The sequence below is a fragment of the Symphalangus syndactylus genome, chromosome 14 (genome assembly GCF_028878055.3).
Source record: "Symphalangus syndactylus isolate Jambi chromosome 14, NHGRI_mSymSyn1-v2.1_pri, whole genome shotgun sequence".
Classification (NCBI taxonomy): Eukaryota; Metazoa; Chordata; class Mammalia; order Primates; family Hylobatidae; genus Symphalangus; species Symphalangus syndactylus.
Window position 1 is genome coordinate 8,055,222 of NC_072436.2, and position 18,603 is coordinate 8,073,824.

General features: G+C 54.5%; 1 protein-coding gene across 3 annotated transcripts in view; it reads right to left on the reverse strand.

Annotated features, from left to right (window-relative positions):
* Positions 1-18,603, reverse strand: part of TBCD (tubulin folding cofactor D) — a 195,197-nt gene that overhangs the window by 53,769 nt on the left and 122,825 nt on the right. For all 3 annotated transcript variants that reach the window (XM_055240525.2, XM_063617094.1, XM_063617093.1), the window contains 2 exons: positions 6,293-6,350; positions 224-253 (listed from right to left, as the gene is read on the reverse strand). In XM_055240525.2, coding sequence (XP_055096500.1) covers positions 224-253; positions 6,293-6,350 — 88 coding nt within the window. The remainder of the gene's footprint in view (positions 1-223; positions 254-6,292; positions 6,351-18,603) is intronic.

Here is an 18,603-nt window from a genome sequence, read left to right on the forward strand (position 1 = left end):
AACTTTCCGACCTGTGTGTGTAAATTACTGTATGTGCAGGTTCCCTGTGAAACAGGACTCGCTGTTTAACATGTGCGTCCCATGGTGCGTTCATGACCCTGGCGTTGATGTGGCCACACCACATCTCACAGTGCGAGAAGACACCAGGGTTATAGCTCTCAAGATTCCTACCTATAAACCCGCAGGAAGTTTTTGGAATAAAGGTGTTTAAAAGCAGCCATACCTGTCTCCCCACATTCTCCTGGAAGGCGGCCTGCGGAGCAAAGAACAAACACAGCAGGTGAGCGAGGTCAGCTTCCGCCAACACCAGAGGCAAGTTCAGAACAAACAGCACAATGTTAATGACCCACGGCTTTATTTTTTAAATAAAAGCCCTCATTGTTGGCTGAACAGAGCCTCAAGGTGCGTCACTCTGTTTTTACGTCCTGGTGCTCTTTAAAACCACAATTTAAGAATTCAAGTTTATAAAATCAGACACATCCTGAAAAGTGGCCTTTACCACTGAGCCTCCCAGCAGCACCCACGCGGAGGCCCCGACTGTCAACACGGAGACAGGCAGGCAGGTTAAATCAAAGCCCAGAGTCCGAACACTCTTCCTCAGGAGTGAGGCAGCTCATGGTCACCAACTGGCACCGCGTGCCGCCCTCCAGGGAGGGCGCCCTGCCGGCACCCATGGCACGGTGTCAATAGGCTCTCCAGGCCGAGTCCCAGGGCCGGGCACGGGCCCAAGGGCTGCTGAAAAGGTCGAAATGTGAACTTCAACAGGATGAAGTGCTTCCAGGAGGCCTCTCAAGTCCTCCATACACACCCTGCCCTCCTTAGGCGCACCGGCCAGGCAGAGCAGGTTACCCTGGCAAGGTGACAACCACACCTCCCTTCCCATGTGTCACCAGCTGGTGCCCCGTCCTTCCCAAAAGCACGCGGGCTCAGAGTTCTCAGGGCTGGAGAGACAGGAGACTTCAGTGTCCCAGGAAGACCCAGCAAAGGGCACCCACGGCCACACCACACACACCACCAGCCAGCGGCGAGGTCAGGGAGGCTGGCGGCTTCAGGGACCACGCTCTGGAGGAGCGACCTCCCGCCTGGCAGGGTTCCTGCCAACACTCGCCTGGGGGCTTCCTGAGAGCAAGGCTGAGCGCGGGCTGCTGGAAGAAGCACACACAGACGGGCACCAAGTAAAGGAGCCGAAACACGGCCACCCAGGGTCTGTGCCCCCAACCCCCAGGGAAAAGGAACAGATGCGCCCGCCGCCTCTGGCCAATCACACAGAACCCAGACATGCGGGTGGCTCCAAGGCAGACCCCTGGGCTGGGCTGGAGACTGGAGGAAACAAGCGCTTCGCAGCGGGCTCCTGTGCAGCTCTCACAAGGGGAGGGAGGAGGCCTGACTGCTGCTGCTTTGCAATTTTGTAACTTTTGTGATAAATTCATTAGGAAAGTAAGAAACAAAACCTGCCAAAAGGCAATGCAACAAAGATATACTGTAACGTCAATTTAACATACACTATTAGGAAGACATGTACCATTCCAGTGGCATCTAAAAGATGTTTTAAAAATTCAAGATTTATGTGGAAAAGCACAAGCCCTAAACCAGGGAAAACAGTCCTGAGAAAGAAGACGCTGGGAGGCATCTCCCTGCCCAGTGCGAAGGCTGACTACACACAGCAGCGTCGCAGCACAGCCTGTCACACAGTGTGCACTGGCAGAACAGACATGCAGACCACCCAGCAGAACAGAAAACACAGGACAGCATCCCTGGGACCGGGCGAGGCGGAGTTCCCAGACTTAAGAAAGTCTTCACGTCTTAAAAAGCACTAAAAACATGAGCTGCAAAAACAAAAAACTGATTGCGACCCCAGCAAAATTAAAAAATTAAAAACTCTTGCCCTATGAAGAGGATGGAAAGATGAGCTACAGACTAGGAGAAAGCCAAACACAAATCCAACACAGGACCAGAACCCTACATATGTAAAGAGTGCTCAAAACTCAACAACAACAAAAAAACAAAAAACAATCCACTTAGAAACGAGTAAAAGACCTGAGCAGACATTTCACCAAAGAGGAGGTACAGATGGCAAGTAAGCCCGTGAAAGATGCTCCACACCATCAGGCATGACAGAAACGCAGGTGAAGACCACAGTGACGTATCACCACATGCCTGTCAAAAAGGCCGACACAGAAAACAGTGGCCATGTCAGACGCAGGCGAGGACAGAGGAAGGCAGGGCTGCGGGCAGGTGGTGCAAACGGCAAATGTGAATGGTGCAGCTGCTCTAGAAAACAGTTTAAATGTCCAACTACCACCACCCAGAAACTACTCCTGGCATTTATCCCAGAGAAATGGAAGCTACACTCACACGAAAACCTGAGCACAAATGTTTACGGCAGCTTAAAGACTAGAAACCATCCTGATGTCCTAACCCATGAACGGTCACACAAACCACGGCAGCACTCAGCAACAGAAGCAGCAAACCGGCACCACCCACCACGCTCGGGGGTGGGTCTCCAGAGAGCTGTGCCAAGAGAAGAAAGCTACAGCGTTAGAGGCCAGAGTCCATTTACACAGCATTCCCGAGATGACATAAGAGAATAGCCAACGGAGAGCGACCGGTGGCTACCAAGGGTCAGGAGAGGGAAACAGCAGGGGCTGTGGGCAAAGCAGTGGCACAGGCCTCTCGGGAAGACAGGGCTGCTGTGTATCCTGATTGTGGTGGCAGATACATTAATTTGTATGTGATACAATCACACAGAACTAAATGCGTGAGCGCACACACACACACACACACACGCACACGAGCACAGGTAAAACCAAGGAAGTAGGAATAAGACTGGTGGGTTGGCTCGATGTCCTAGGCTGTGATGTTCCATTGCGGTTTTGCCAGATTTTATCATGGCGGCAATGGTGAAACACGCATGGGCTCTCCCTGCATCGTCTTTAAAACTGCATGTAAATCTCTGCCAGGCGCAGTGGCTCACGTCTGTAATCCCAGCACTTTGGGAGCCGAGGCAGGCAGATCACTTGAGGTCAAGAGTTCGAGACCATCCTGGCCGGCACGGTGAAATCCCGTCTCTATTAAAAATACAAAAATTAGCCGGGCATTGTGGTGCATGCCTGTAATCCCAGATACTTGGGAGGCTGAGGCAGGAGAACTACTGGAACCCGGGGGGCCAAGGTTGCAATGAGCCAAGATCGCACCACTGCACTCCAGCCTGGGTGACAGAGCGGGAGGGGAGGGGAGGGGAGGGGAGGGCAGGGCAGGGGAGCGGAGGGGAGGGGAGGGCTGGGAAGGGGAGGAGAGCGCAGGGCAGGGGAGAGGAGGGGAGGGCAGGGGAGAGGAGGGGAGGGCAGGGGAGAGGAGGGGAGGGCAGGGGAGAGGAGGGGAGGGCAGGGGAGAGGAGGGGCGGGCAGGGGAGAGGAAGGGAGGGCAGGGGAGAGGAAGGGAGGGCAGGGGAGAGGAAGGGAGGGCAGGGGAGGGGAGGGGAGGGGAGGGGAGGGGAGGGGAGGGCAGGGGAGGCGAGGGCAGGGGAGGGCAGGGGAGGCGAGGGCAGGGGAGGCGAGGGGAGGCAAGGGGAGGGGAGGGGAGGGCAGGGGAGGGCAGGGGAGACGAGGGGAGGCGAGGGGAGGGGAGGGCAGGGGAGGGCAGGGGAGGCGAGGGGAGGGGAGGGGAGGGGAGGGGAGGAAAACTGCATATAAATCTCAATTATCCCAAAATAAAAAGTCACAAATAGAGGTTAGACACTATATATCAAACAAAATGCTGGATGAAAAAGATTTAAAATCTTCTCAGTTAAATGGAGGCTTTAAGTGCCTTTACTTTAACTGTGAGTGAATGGGGGCCCCCATCCCCCTTCCTGATGAAGAACAAGAAGCCACAACCACACCCCATCTCTACTGCCCCTTCCTTCCCCGCCGGGAGACATGTCTTTTTGCAATGTCAGCACATTTGGGGGTCTGCTAGATTCCTTCCAATACGCAGAAAAACCAGTATTCAGCAACGAACACAGCTGGAACTGTTTTCACAAACTCACTAACACGCTGACTGCCTGAGTCGCCACGCTCCTGCCGATGCTAAGAACCAGCCGCAGCACCTTCCTCACAGCGTGGCTGGGAGGGTCACAGACCACAGGATGGACGACTGCGGCCTTTGCTGCCGTGGCCAATCTCGACATGGGAGCTACCAAGGCAATGCAGGGCATCTAGAGTTCAGGGGCAAGGGACCGTGTCCAGCCCCAAGGAGGGACAGGACTTCAACGCCTTTCACTGCTGCCTCCTGGCCGGTGCTGAAGAGGCCTCGGGGCCTCACAGGGGTGACCTCACCCAGTGAGACAGCGTCAAACAGGAACCCAAGCTGAGCCAGAAAGACCGAGACATCTTTATCTGAAAGCAGCAGCTCCACAGCTGGAAAAAATGATTCCCAATTATAAGGCCCTCAGTCCTCACATTTCCAAATAAGCTTCAAACAAGGTATCTTTTACCTTTGGCTGTTTTAATTTTGCAAGCTACGGGGTAAGCTAGGTGCACTCGGTGGTATTTATCAGAAAAGATTTATTGCCAATTTAAAGGGATTTTAATGTGAAAAATGATTTATATTATTTCACCTCATATTCAGGGTTCATAGAAGCCTAAGTAATTTTATTACTGCTTCCCATGAAATGTCTTAGGTTGCAGTAAAGAAAATCTAAAAGCTTAATTTTAAGTACAGATTTAACATAAAATTGTATTATATTTCAAAGTCTTACATTTACTGCCTTTGGGTAAATAGCAGGGCAAAAATGTGACGACTTCCCCAAAAAAAGTATGAGGTTTTCTACTGATGCTGAAGACAAAATAAGAGCAGCCTCAGGGACAGAGAAGAGCTTCTGAGCTCTCCTGGTGAATTCTCTCTAGTTCTAAAGGACCTGAGGCACAGAAAGACTTCTAACGACTTCAGGATACAGAGAGCAGGCAGATCACCAGAAGCTACAGAAGATGACAGACATTTTGAGCTAGAAAGACTTCAGGGTATCATGTGAGCTCCTGCATTTCAGAGAGAGAGAACCAACACTTGCACAGCCCCACTCACCAGGGGCCACACACTGCAGGGCCAACAGGAAACCCTCACCGTTCCCAGCAGCCCTTCCACCTGGTCCCACTCACCAGGGGCCACGCACTGCAGGGCCGACAGGAAACCCTCACCGTTCCCAGCACCCCTTCCACCTGGTCCCACTCACCAGGGGCCACACACTGCAGGGCCGACAGAAACCCTCACCGTTCCCAGCACCCCTTCCACCTGGTCCCACTCACCAGGGGCCACGCACTGCAGGGCCGACAGGAAACCCTCACCGGTCCCAGCACCCCTTCCACCTGGTCCACTGGCCACCAAGTCTGACAGTATCAGGGAGTGTGAACGGCTCCCTCAACAGGTTCCCACTAAGCCGGCTATGCTGAGCCTGGACACAGAGTTCCAGCAGCTCAAGCCCATGAGGAACTGTGGGGCCCATCCCATCACCAAAAGCCAACCTCACCCCTCCATCTTTCTCAAAGTGCTGCCTCTCTGTTCTTACCCTCTTAAAACGTGTTCAGCGTCTTATCTGTATCTGAAATAAGGACTCTTATCTTGAGACTGGTCCACCGTCTCAACTGCCAGCTCTCTGTGGTCCCAAGAGACACAGGCCTCACTCCAGCCCAGCTCTGAACCAAATGAAGTAGTCTGGTCAGCACGGCAGCAGTTGCTACAGCTCCTCACACCCAGAATTCACCCCAAACGTCACAGGGCTCTCTCTAGAGGAAACCAGCCATCTGTGTTCAAGACGCACCCAGTCCTGCAGGCAGCTCCCACATCCAGCAAGGCCCAGGCGAGTGTGGCCAGGAGAAGCAGAGCTGACCACTGCTCGCAACAGCGCCTCCCAAGGCTCAAAGCCACCCGGTGAGTGACCCGTCCCGCCGCCACATTCTGGCCACCGTCGCAGAACCCACTCTCTTCTGCGTCTTCAGCACGCAGCTGCCTGCACCGAGACCTGTCATCGGGCACCTCCCACTCGCCTGCATCACCCATCAACCCCCAGCAGTGATGGCTGCAGCTCTGGGGATGCTTAACCCTGACTGCCCTTCACACGCTGAAGACCACGGCTCTCCCAACACCGAGAGACAGTAAGAACCCGTGGCCTGCCTGCAGCTGGCACCCTCAGCAGCTCCCTTGCGGCTCCTGCTGTGCACGGGTGAGCTGGCCAGGCGGCAGTGCACAGAGGAGCATCGGGGAGACCAGGCCCACCCCCCACCTTCAGGGAAGGAAATATCAAAATGAGAAAACTTACAGAGGCTGCTCTTCTGCAGTTTATGTCTCGGTCAAACACCGTAGCGATCACCAGTGCACTGTGAAAAAGAGAAAGGATTAATTAAAAAGAAATTCTGCAAAACAGTACAGACCACACAGTATCGATGAGAAAGCCTTGCTCTCACGACTCAGGCCCACCTGAGGTTCAGACATGCCCCACAGGCAACACGCAGCTCGAGCCGACCGACACATGTGACCCCCAAGACACCGGATGCCACGTGGGAGCTGGGGGTGGCCGACCCTGGTTCTAACAAAAGCCACGAGACGGCGCACACTGAGGGCGCGGGATCAAAGAGCCACGAGGACAGGGCCTGGGGGCAGAACGCACCCGGCCTGCTGTGGTGGTGCAGCGCGGGAGGTGGGGAGGTCCGGTGAACAAAAAGACAGAAACGGGGTGCCCTGGAGGACGAGAACTGGCAGCGTTTGGACGGGGGGCAAACCAAGGTGGCCGACACAAATGCCCCAGGGCAGGGGCTGTCCAGGTCCTGCAGACCACGCCGCGCACAGAGCCTAACCCTGCAGAAACACGTGAACACCCACCGTGCCCAAAAGGGCCTGAGGCCCTGAAGGCAAAGCGTCTGGCAGAGGCCCCTTCCAGAGAGTGGCAGGAAAACCACCACACCACACACAGACGCCAAGGCGCTGCCCCCGTGTGAGCCACACTCAGAGCAAGGCCTCTCCTGGCCCCCACCAGGCTCCTTGGGCTTCATTACGTCCTCTCGTGAGATCACCCAGCTTAGTTACTGTGAATAACCCAGAACACTCTCATCAGACATTGCACAGAACACGGGGGGTTGGGGCAGGGTGGAGGACAATCACCCTTTCTAAGAAAAGCTTGAGAGATTGCGCCTCCTACCAGCCTAAAGGGAAAAGGTGGAAAATAGAATTTCAGACGCAGAGATAAGAAGCCTCCACGGCCGCCAGCGCCTCTGAGGTTCCTGGTTTCCAGGTCTCCCAGGGGCCAAGTGCTCTGCCTTCTTCCAGGGACATTGACAGACCTGAGCCGTGGGGCGGGGCCCGCATCAACATGAAGGATGCCGGGGACATGCATGTGGGACAATGGTGACGCCAGGTGTGCATCCTCTCACCAACTCTGCTGTTAAACAAGCTAAATGTGAAAGACACATCCAGCTGAGGAAAAGTGAGCGGGACCCACTGCAGAGAGAGCAAGCTCCGCTCCAGCCCGGCAGCGCGGACACCGTCAGCACCACACCCTGACTTCCAGGGCGTGTGTGTGAGGTGCCAGCCCCGCCATCCGCAATGCATGTGACATCCCGTCTGTTCTCCCACGTCTCACACTGTCTGTCGCCCCATACCCAGGCCCACTGGCCTTGCTCTCCGGGTTCACAGCATCCCGTCTGTTCTCCTGCGTCTCACACTGTCTGTCGCCCCATACCCAGGCCCACTTGCTCTCCGGGTTCACAGCACGCCTCTCAGGCAAGGGGCTCACGTATCCTCACGTTCTCTGCGCTCCTCTCTCCTCAGCCCCATGAGTCCCCAGGGCGTGGGCTCGCGGATGCTGGGCTAGGAGACCTACATACTACAGCCACAGAACTGAAACTCGGGGGCATTTATCAGAGAGAGCACTTGTCCCCCAGCCTCCAGCGCTGGGCACAGGTGCCCACTCCAGGCCCTGGAGATGGCCCAGAACACGCCACAGGGCCACAGTCTCCTCCAACGTATCCAGCGTCAGGGGCTGGGGGGAAGGGGCTTGACAGCGGGGTGCTGGGCACAGACTGAAGGAGGCAGGAGAAACGGGTGGGAAGGTCCCATGGGTGCGAGTGGGTCTGAGTAAGCAGCCCACAGAGGTGAGCCCACAGCAAACAAGGAGGAGCAGGACAGCTGGCCCCAGGGCCGGTTGAGAAAGTCCTCCCTGCGGCTGGACTCTGCACTTCCTCAGAGAAGCTGGGGCATGTGACTCGGGCCTTGTGACCAAGCACTCTGCTGCTGGGGATTCGGGACGCCCAACCATCCAGGAGCCCCAGGAGAGGCCAAAGGTTGGGTGGGGCAGCAGCCAGATGGCCAAGAGGGCCTGGGTTCTGGGGAAATGCCTGCAAGTCTCACAGGCTCTGCCTAGGAGGGAGGGAGGGAGGGAGGGAGGGGAGACGGGAGGGGAGAGGAGAGAGGAGAGAGGAGAGAGAGAGAGGGGAGAGGAGAGAGGAGAGAAGGCAGAGGAGAGAGGAGAGAGGGGAGAGAGAGAGGGGAGAGGAGAGAGGAGAGAGGAGAGAGGGGAGAGAGAGAGAGAGGGGAGAGGAGAGAGGGGAGAGAGAGAGGGGAGAGGAGAGAGGAGAGAGGAGAGAGAGAGAGGGGAGAGGAGAGAGGAGAGAGGAGAGAGGGGAGAGAGAGAGAGAGAGGAGAGGAGAGAGGAGAGAGGAGAGAGAGAGAGGGGAGAGGAGAGAGGAGAGAGGAGAGAGAGAGAGGGGAGAGGAGAGAGGAGAGAAGGCAGAGGAGAGAGGAGAGAGGAGAGAGGGGAGAGAGAGAGAGAGGGGAGAGGAGAGAGGAGAGAGGAGAGAGAGAAAGGACCCCTAGAGTGTGGTCACTGAGAACCACAATAAAAACAAATTCGTGGATGGAAAGGGTGGGAAGTTAAACTAACAATATAGCACAAACGTAGGAAGCATCTTTTGAATAAGAATGGCAAATGAAATTAAATAAAACAGAAACAACATACTATAAACCACCAGGTGCATTTTCCATCCCAATCGAGCTTAGACGTGACGAGGCCCAGAGCGGGCTCCACAACGACATCAACGCAGCCCAAAACACGGCCACCAACCACGGGCAAAGCCAGCAGGGCATGCAGGCACGGGGAACCCCAAGGCTCAAGCAGAGGGGCCCCTCCAGCCCCCGCAGCAGGCAGCAGGCCCGTATGGGCTGGGAGCGAGAAGCTTCCATCCAGAGCGGGTGCGGGGCTGTCAGGAGTGGCCCAGCAGCTCTCCCCACCGGCTGCTCCAGCATCAGCACAGCCCAGACCCACGTTCCGGGACCTCCCCGGGATGCTGCAGAAGCTCTGCACCCCTCACTGGCGGCAAGCGGCCTGGCCGAATGAGCTACCGTTTACTTGGTTTAATTACTAACAACCACGGATCACCAGTGGATAAAGCGTTTATCTCACATTTCAGAAAAATGCTTGCTTATTGCAGGGACAGTCTGTGGTCTCAGTGTGGAAAGGCCCCCTTCTACCACAGGGCCGCTTCTCAGCTCTGGTATGCAGACCACCACCAGGCCGAGAGAGACCCCAGCGTCCAGGCCACAGCAGCAAGCCCAGGTGGTTGCGGTGTCCAGCCAGCCTTGCAAACAGACGCCAGGAACCAGAGCCAGAAAAAAAACAGAAGGATGGAGCCAAGGGGAATAGGGTGGGAAGCTTCTGAGGGCTGGGGGAGGCCCTTCTCAAAAGCACTGGCCTCCCTGCCCCGAGGCCCTGCCCTCTGTGGCCACAGCCACAAACAGAGCCCAGAGCTACGAGAGTACACGGCTTCCTTCCCCGAGTTCTGCCTGGAGCCATCCAAAGTCTACCCCTCGGCCACTTGCTCACTCACACTGCAAGGATGGCCACAAACCACCACCCTCTGCACCCTGGGGACACGGCAACAACAAAGTCCCTCACGTACAGGTCACTGCTATGCTCAGACAGACCCTGCGTCTTCCCCGCCCAGCCCCTCCTGCTCCTGTGGACAGACGGACGGACAGACAGGCGTCACTGTGTAGGGAGCCTGCGGTAGGGGCCCTGCAGTTCCTGCTGATACCTCCGGGCCCAGCACCTCCCAACACCACGGAGGCCCACCCGCTACCTGCCCTGAGGGCCTGGACGCCTCCTCCTGCCAGATCCTTGGGGCATCCAGCAGCACACCCAGGTCTTTCAGCTCCTCCACGTAAACAACAACAAAGTCATAAGCCCAACTACCCTGGTCACAGCACATCTGTCCACAACCCTGTCTTCAGCAGAATAATACACACTCCCAAAGATAGGGGTGTCCCACTTCAAACATGTTCCTTTACATGACAGAGGGGAATTAAGGTTGGCAATCAGTTGACCCTAAGATGGGGAGAGGGCCCTGGATTATTCCTGCAGCCCAGCGGGTGCCGAACACAGTGGTACACACCAGCGGCCCTGGCTACACCTGTGCTCCATCTGCCTGTGGGAGGCAGAGGCAGGAGGATCCCTTGAGCCCAGGAATTTGAGTCCAGTCTGGGCAACACAGCAAGACCCCATCTAGACAGACTGATAAGTAGACAGGTAAGGAAATAAATACATACAGGAAGGAGGAAGGAAGGACAGACGCAGGAGGCAGAAGAAAGGGCCACAGGCATAGGGTACGCAAAGGATGAAGCAAGACGTGGACGTGGCTGGCTGTGAAGGTGGATGAAAGGCCCATGAGCAAAGGAATGTGGGCAACTCAGGCAGGGAAGCAGAGTCTTCCCTTGAGCCCCTCTGAGCCTCCAGAAAGGACCGGAGACACCCAAGGAGATGGGTAGGCCTGTGAGCGCCACGTCCGTCCAGCAACATACCACTCCACGACAAAAGGAAACATCACTGGGTAGACTGTGACCGCCAGGTCTGTCCAACAATACACCACTCCAAAAAAGAGGAAGGATCACTGGGATGAGTCTTAAGGGCACTGTGCCAAGTCAAAGAAGCCAGAATCAAAAGCCTATTGATTATTTCCGTTTATAAGACACTCCAGAAATGGTAAACTATCAGGACCAAAATCAGACCAATGGTGGCCCAGGGTTGGGGAGCAGACTGGGGAGTTTTTTGGGGAGATGGACTGTCCTGTTTGGTGCTCGACTTGTAGGACACACTCACATGCAGATAGAAGAAGCAACAATCATAGACCTGGGGAGCCCAGCACAGAGGGAACCGGCAGACATGTCTGCCTCCCGGACCAGCACGGAGGGAACCGGCAGACGTGCCTGCCTCCCGGACCAGCACGGAGGGAACCGGCAGACGTGCCTGCATCCCGGACCAGCAGCGCCAGAAGGACTGACCCGAGCGATGGCCCTGGCAACACTAGGCCCAGGGTGAGGAGGATGCACAAAGCGTCCCACCCTGGGTGGTGAGTCTGTTGCTCACACAGGTGTGGGCTGGCAGCTCCGAAATCATGGCAGATGCATGACAGCAGAGTGTGCTGCACAGCAGGCCCAGAAGCAGCACGCAAAGGGAGGCCAGGAGGAAGCTGGACTAGAGCCGGTGTCTGTGCAAATGCGGACTGTGAAGAGGGGCACACACTCAGCTACAGAAGGAGGGGACATAGAGGCAGCTGAGGCCAAGCCCGGCATCCTGGATTCCAAATACGGTTCTCCACCGAGAGGATTTGAGACTCCTGGGAAGTGGTGGATGCCAGGGCTGGGGCAGGGGCAAAAAGATAAGCCAGGTGCATCTTGTGGTGCCAGAAGAAAGGAAAAAACGCTCAGGAAAAAAAGAAAAAAAAAAAAAAAAAGAACAGGATCTTGCTGAAAGGACACAGAAGCCAACCTGAAGTGGCCAAAGCTGGGGCAATTTGAGCAACGTTAATAACAACAGTGTTAGATTTTAACTCAAACAAAATTAATAACAATAGTGTTAGATGGTAACCCCCAAAACAGGATGAGCACCCATGAGTCCACGCTGGCAGGAGCGAATGATGAAATAAAGCTGGGAGAGGAACGAGCCTTCCTTAAGAACAAGCTGCAATCACTGAACGTCGGAGTGGGGACACAGGAACCACCACCAGACCACGCAACAAGGTCTTTGGACAGAGCTCGGATGGGGTGAAAACCAAAGGAGAAACAGCAGGATGTTGCATAACCTTTGCGTACCCCCCAAGAACATTGCTAGTTACAGAGGAAAACACAGTCCCCTCAAGTGGAGGCACCTGGCAGGCCCCATCTTGACCAGGGACCAAGGTCCAGACCACGCAGGACCCGTGGTGGGGCGCTATGGGCCCATCAGCACACGGAGGAGGGAGGTCACCTCACATCACTCTTTCCAGTAACGCAGGAGAAAACATCAGAGAGAGAGAGGGGCGTCCTACAGAACACCTGGCCAGTCCTCTCTGGAGGTCTCAGGGTCAAATCCACAGGCGCGGAAAGCAGGCTGGCAGTGCCGGGCCTGGAGCGGGCGACGGGACCTGGCGCACATGGCTTCTGTCTGGGGTGAGGTTTCTCCTCAAGTCTGAGAATACACTGAAAACCACTGAACTGTGGACCCTAAAGGGGTGAATTTTATGGCAAGTGAATTCATCTCAACAAAACCTATTTTTTTAAGTGCCCCAAGATCAAGAAAGATAAAGACTGAGGAGCTGTCACAGAGCAGAGGAGGCTAAGGGCACAGGACCACCAGATGCCACGTGGGGTCCCGGGCAGACCAGCCTGTTAGTGGCCTTTATCCCACACTGCACCTCCTGGCTTCCAAATGTGAGATGTTCACATTGGGGAACGCTGTGGAGGGTCTAGAAGAACTCCGCTGGTTTTGGAATTCTTCTTTAAGTCTAAAATGAGTTCAGAATTAAAAGTTATTTTGGAAAGCAACTAATTATCTAAAGATCTTAAAAGACCCAGGATTACCATCTGGGAAACTTTCTGTTAACACTGCTTTCACCACTTGAAACTGAAAATTTTGAGTTTAATTTCAGAAAAACTCTATTAACAGAAAAGCACTCTCTTTTCCTCTCTACACTCTTTATAACAAACTATAGCCTAAATAAGAGAAAAATACTGGTTTAAAATTAAAGGGAACTCATGTTACATTAGCACGAACGTTTTAAGATCAATTCTATTTCAGTACATCATAATGGCTTTTGTTAATGATATCTTAGAAATCATTAAACTGATCAAGATATATGAATGTGATCTTTTAATAACTAAAAGTTATATAACTACAGCCGGGTGCGGTGGCTCACACCTGTAATCCCAGCACTTTGGGAGACCGAGGTGGGTGGATCATGAGATCAGGAGTTCAAGAACAGCCTGGACAACACGGTGAAACCCCGTCTCTACTAAAAATACAAAAAAATTAGTCGGGGGTGGTGACGCACGCCTGTTATCCCAGCTACTAGGCAGGCAGAAGAATTGCTTAAACCCGGGAGGTGGAGGTTGCAGTGAGCCGCGGTTCACCACAGCGGAGGTTGCACTACAGCCTGGGCGACAGAGGAAGACTCCGTCTCAACAACAACAACAAAAAAAAGTTATATAACTGCTATTTTTAACAACAAATGGCAGTTTATTCTAAATCTTTTCAGAATGCATAGAAATTTGTGTCATATTTAACATATGAACAAGAGCTTCATTTTTTAAAACCCGTAAAGCCATGTGTTCTAGGGAAAAATATTAATCAAGAATTTCTGGTTTCCTTTAACACTTGCCACAAGAGGAACATAGGTTTATATCTTTATTGACTCTGGCTCCAGCCAATAATACTGAAAGGTCACATTTTACACTGAATTCTTGAAATGTGTTATTTGTTTAAATTACTATATTTAAAGTATGGAACATTGATTAATGAAGAAAGAATGGAAAAAAGAAAAGAAACTTAAAATCATCTCTACCATCCTAACCAGTTCTAACCCTCTAAGGTTACTGTTGTTCAGTCCACTTCAACAGCTCCGCTCAGGCAGCCAGACCAGCCGACAGCAGGAGACACGGAGCTCCCGGCTCCCTCTCCCGGCAGTACTCAGCAATTTGGACACAGACCACACGGCTGCGCAAAGCCACGGCCACAGCGCTGGGAGGCTCATCTGAAGCAAGAGCGGTGCAGAGGCCAGCTCGTGGGGAGCCATGTGGGCTTCAGCAGGCAAAGCTGGCCCACCTCCACTGAGCTGGCTCCTGCCATGAGAAGCCAAAATAGTTGCTGCTGTGTGTATATTTACTGAACATCACAGAAAACACAGCAACGCCTGAAAAACACAGACTCCCAAGCTAATTCAACCAATCAACTATATATGGACCTACAACAAATTTAACAGTCCTGATTTGGACATTTATTAAAACGGCTCTATTTTCTCATTCTCAGAACTGGCTCATCGAGAAATGAATACAAACAGGTTTAATGATGCTGGTTAAATATAAACATAAAAGCTCCTTCCTAAAGGACTGCTCCGACAGGGCACCCAACGTCCCACGTGGGCCTCTCAGTTTCCCCTCGCAGGAACACCCTGAGGGAGTCACCGCGTTCATCTACCGTCCCCGGGAACCTGGAGAGTGACACTGCAAGGCCGAGAGAAGGGCCGGCCTGTCTGTGCTGAAACGTGCCCTAGGTGTCCTCGCCCGTTTGCTTTCGCTGGAGAAGCTTATGTGACACTTCACCAGGATTTCCCAACACAGAGAAATGGTCTGTGTCGAACAGAAAGGGATTCTCTTTCCTGTCCGAGTCAAGGGGAAGTGCACGCCTCGACGTGCCCCAAGCTCCAGGCACCTCATTTTCGGCAGGTATAGCAAAGTGCAGACCTCACCCCAGCTCAAGTTTTCTTATTTATATAACATTTTATAGCAATAAAAAGCCAAATACACTGTTTTCACCTTAAGAAACAATAATTCTGTGTCATTTGAAAGTTAAACATTTAAAAAATATCAGACTAGTAATTTGTTATTTAGCCATCCTGTTTTTTTGAAAGTTGCAAATCATACCGGACCTGCCTATGACTGAATTTTCCTAACCCTGAAGAGCCAAAGCTCGCACTAATCAACACAGTGCTGAAACACCAGAATTTTTTAAGTGCTTTCGAGTCACACCTGAGCTGACGTGGAGGCAGAATTTGCTGGGTTTCACGGGGTTAGGACTCTGCTCGGTAATGGCCACTTAACTTTTCTTGAAAAACACCAGTTGTCTTCCCCTGGAAGCTGTGCCACTGAGAAACACCAGTGAGAGAGAGAACAAGATGTAGCTCTGAGCAATGCCTGCCATTTCCTGATTTTCCAGGACAGTCCTGCCCCCGAGGAAGAGATCTCGGATCTGCAGGCCTCGGCGGATCCTCCCTGGGCCGCGCCGCTCGGCAGGTTTGCTCCAGGTGGGGGCCGAGAGTCACAGGCTGCCCCCCGGCAGGGGAGGGCCCTGTGGCTGCCCCGGCAGAGCTGATGTCAACACGAGCTGCTTACAAAAGAGTTTCAGGTGAGGAAATCACTGGACGCACATGGCAGCAGCAGCGTAGGGCTCCGCTTTCTTCTTCTTGCAAATTAGACTGTGATGACTAGTTAGGAGGCATTTTGCAGATAACACACAACCACTGTCCCACTTTAACTTCGCACTGTCGCTGCCCCTGAATCGCACTTGGCTTCTCAGGCAAATCCATTCGCTACTCCAACAGTTATCCCACCTCTTAAGCTACCTGTGTGCAACACTGAGGAAATCAGGTTTTCAAAACCAATGCTACCTTCAGAACATGGTAAAAGTTACCTACGAAGCTCCCTTTTGATATTTATAAAACAGGGACAGTATAAACTCACACCGTGAGGCAAAACAACAGTTAATCCAAGTTTCTTTAGCAAAAAGCTAGGAAACAATTAGAAAAAGTGAGCCACTAAACCCCCAAATTGACTCTCAGAAGAGCCAGGCACCTGAAGAGTGAGGAGCGGCTGCTGCCACCGCCCGGCTGTATCAGGCATCTCCATTTCCCTGCGAAAATTACACTCTGGTGCTCTGATCCCAAGTACCCACTGTTACAGGACCCACCGAGGAGCTTGTGAAAGTTAGAGAAATCAAGATTCTATCACGTTCCCAAATTGACGGGCATAAAAGCTGGTAATTAAAATGTGGTCAACTATGACAAACCAAGGGAGGCAGACCTGGAAGGGCACACCCCAACCGATACCCGGGTGCGCAGGGCTCCTGGGCAGGGAGGCTCGCACCAGCAGCACCTCACACGCGCACCTGGCGCAGCCTGACTCACAGCCCGCCCGGCCAGATGCCTGGAGTCTGCATGGGCCAAGGAGGGATGGGGCCCAGGTTCTCTAAGAACCAGTTGGACAAGCCCGACACCCAGGCCGGCGGGCACGGCTCCAAGGGCACCCTTGGGTCTGCGGCCAGGACAGCACAGGTAAAGGGGCGAGGGGCACAACGCCAGCTCCAGCTCCGAGCTGAGGCGTCAGAAGCCTGTGAGCTGCGAGCCCCGAGGCCCCAGCAGCTGCTGGCTCGGTGTGTGCCGTGCACGCAAGGGAACCCGGGAGCCATGGTGGAGACGCACCCGGGACGTCCAAAAGCCAAAGCCCCATGAGATCAAAGCCAAGTGGGCCCCAGGCCAACGCTGGCCCCGCCACATGCCGGGGAGGCCCTGGCTGTGTAGTCCAGGCTGCTCCAGAAACACATCCTTCTTCAAGCCTGCAGCCCACAGTGCATCCATCCTACAGTCCTTCAGGCCTAACCGAGAAACTCAGGAGTCCCAGGGCCCCCTTGCACGCCCGCCCAACATACCCCAGATGGAAGTCACACTCACCCCGACCTCACCTCCCACAGTGGGACCCCCCCACACCACCCCCAGGGGGCCCCCCACAGCATGATGGGCTCAACCCCACACCCAGGTGAGCAGACCACGACCATGCCCATGCCGGTCCACACGTGGCAGCAGCTCCAAAAGAGGAGCCCTGGTCAGGACCCTCACGGGGCCAACAGGAGCCTGTGCAGGGGCGGCTCAAGGGGCTCCAAAGTGAGAAAGAGGACCCTGCAGAAAGAGGGGCCCCTGTGGAAACTGCGCCAGAGAACAGGAGTCCAGCCCTGAAGGTTCACGCCTGAGAAAAAGCGAAGAGATCACTGAGCGGCCCCAGCCTCTGTGAATCAGGCCTAAGAATAAGCGAGCAGGCCACCGAGCGGCGCCAACCTCCAGGAAGCACGGGGCCCGCCTGCACCAGGACCTACCGACCGGCCAGCCCCCAGCCCTCCACACCCAGACCAAGGCCGGGCTCCCCATGCATCGGCAGGTTTTTAGAGATATTTTACTCTGGAATGATGACATCTAACGTTGCCAAAGGCAGAAGTTATTTATCTGCCTGTCCAGGACCTTAGGTAAGAACTTTCTTGCTCGTGCCTTTTCTCTCTGGCCCCAGCTGAGCTGCCAACCCTGTCCTGTAGCGGGGACTTGATCTGTTCGGACGGTTCCACCTGCATCTCTCCAAAGTCGGCACCTGATCTGGAGACTCTCATTACAGTCACCCTCCAGTAGGATCAGCTGAGAACCAAACAGAGAACCAATGAGTGATGGCCCACACACGGCCCTGGGTTCCGTGCCCACCTAGACACCCTCCCAGGTGAGTGGAGGTTTCCTGTCCTGTGCCAGCCCTCAACCCTGGCCCTACTCCTCCTGTGACACTGGCCCAGGGAGTCCCCCGCAGGACGAAGGGCAGGCCCAGGTTCCAGTGACGTTGACAGCTCTTAGACAAAATATGAGGCTGAAAAGGAAATCCGTGAGGATTTTCACTGTGAAATGGGAACCACCATCTGAGGAGCCAGATTCAGCTGCAGCCGTCACACATCTGAATTAAGGGTCTTTCCACGGCCTCACAGCAGGTGGTAAGGGAGCTTCTCAGCCACGAGGCAGAGCTGAGCCCCGGGCCAGGGCCTGGGAGATGCTGCCCAGACGGGCCTGGCTCAGAAGCCGTCGGCCACGAGGTGCCGGGCCTGGCTCAGAAGCCATCGGCCACGAGGTGCCGGGCCTGGCTCAGAAGCCGTCGGCCACGAGGTGCCGGGCCTGGCTCAGAAGCCGTCGGCCACCAGGTGCCGGGCCTGGCTCAGAAGCCGTTGGCCACCAGGTGATGGGCCTGGCTCAGAAGCCGTCGGCACAAGGTGCCGGACAAGTGTCTTCAGTGCTGTCCTGACTTCCTCAGTGAAACCGGAATGATGGTGGCCCCTGCCCACCTCGCAGGGTTGCTAAGGAAACTGAATGAGATACCAACCTAAGAAAGTTTTCTCCTTCTGTGACTATTCATATAAACAATAAGAAAGATACATTTTTTTTGCTTTCACTCCCTAGTTGCAGGATCAACTTCCTAAAAGTGCAGGGGCAGGACAAGGGGACAAGGAACTAACAGGAAGAGCCTTTCCTGAGGCTGATCACACACAAGAGCTCCTGCACACAGACAGCAGGGCTGCAGGCCGGCACAGGCACACAGCAGGGCCTCAGGAGCTCCGCAGGGGCCTAAAGCCGGACCTCTCCATCTTCTCTGCTCCACCCTGCAAGGCACTGCTCCCTGAAGACCACCAGCAGCCAAGCCCCCGCCCAGCAGCGCCACCAGAGTGGCCACTGGGGACAGCAGCGGACAGAGGCCACACCTGCTCCCAGCCACCCCACACCTCCCTGGCCTCAGGTAAGCCACTCTCTCCATAAC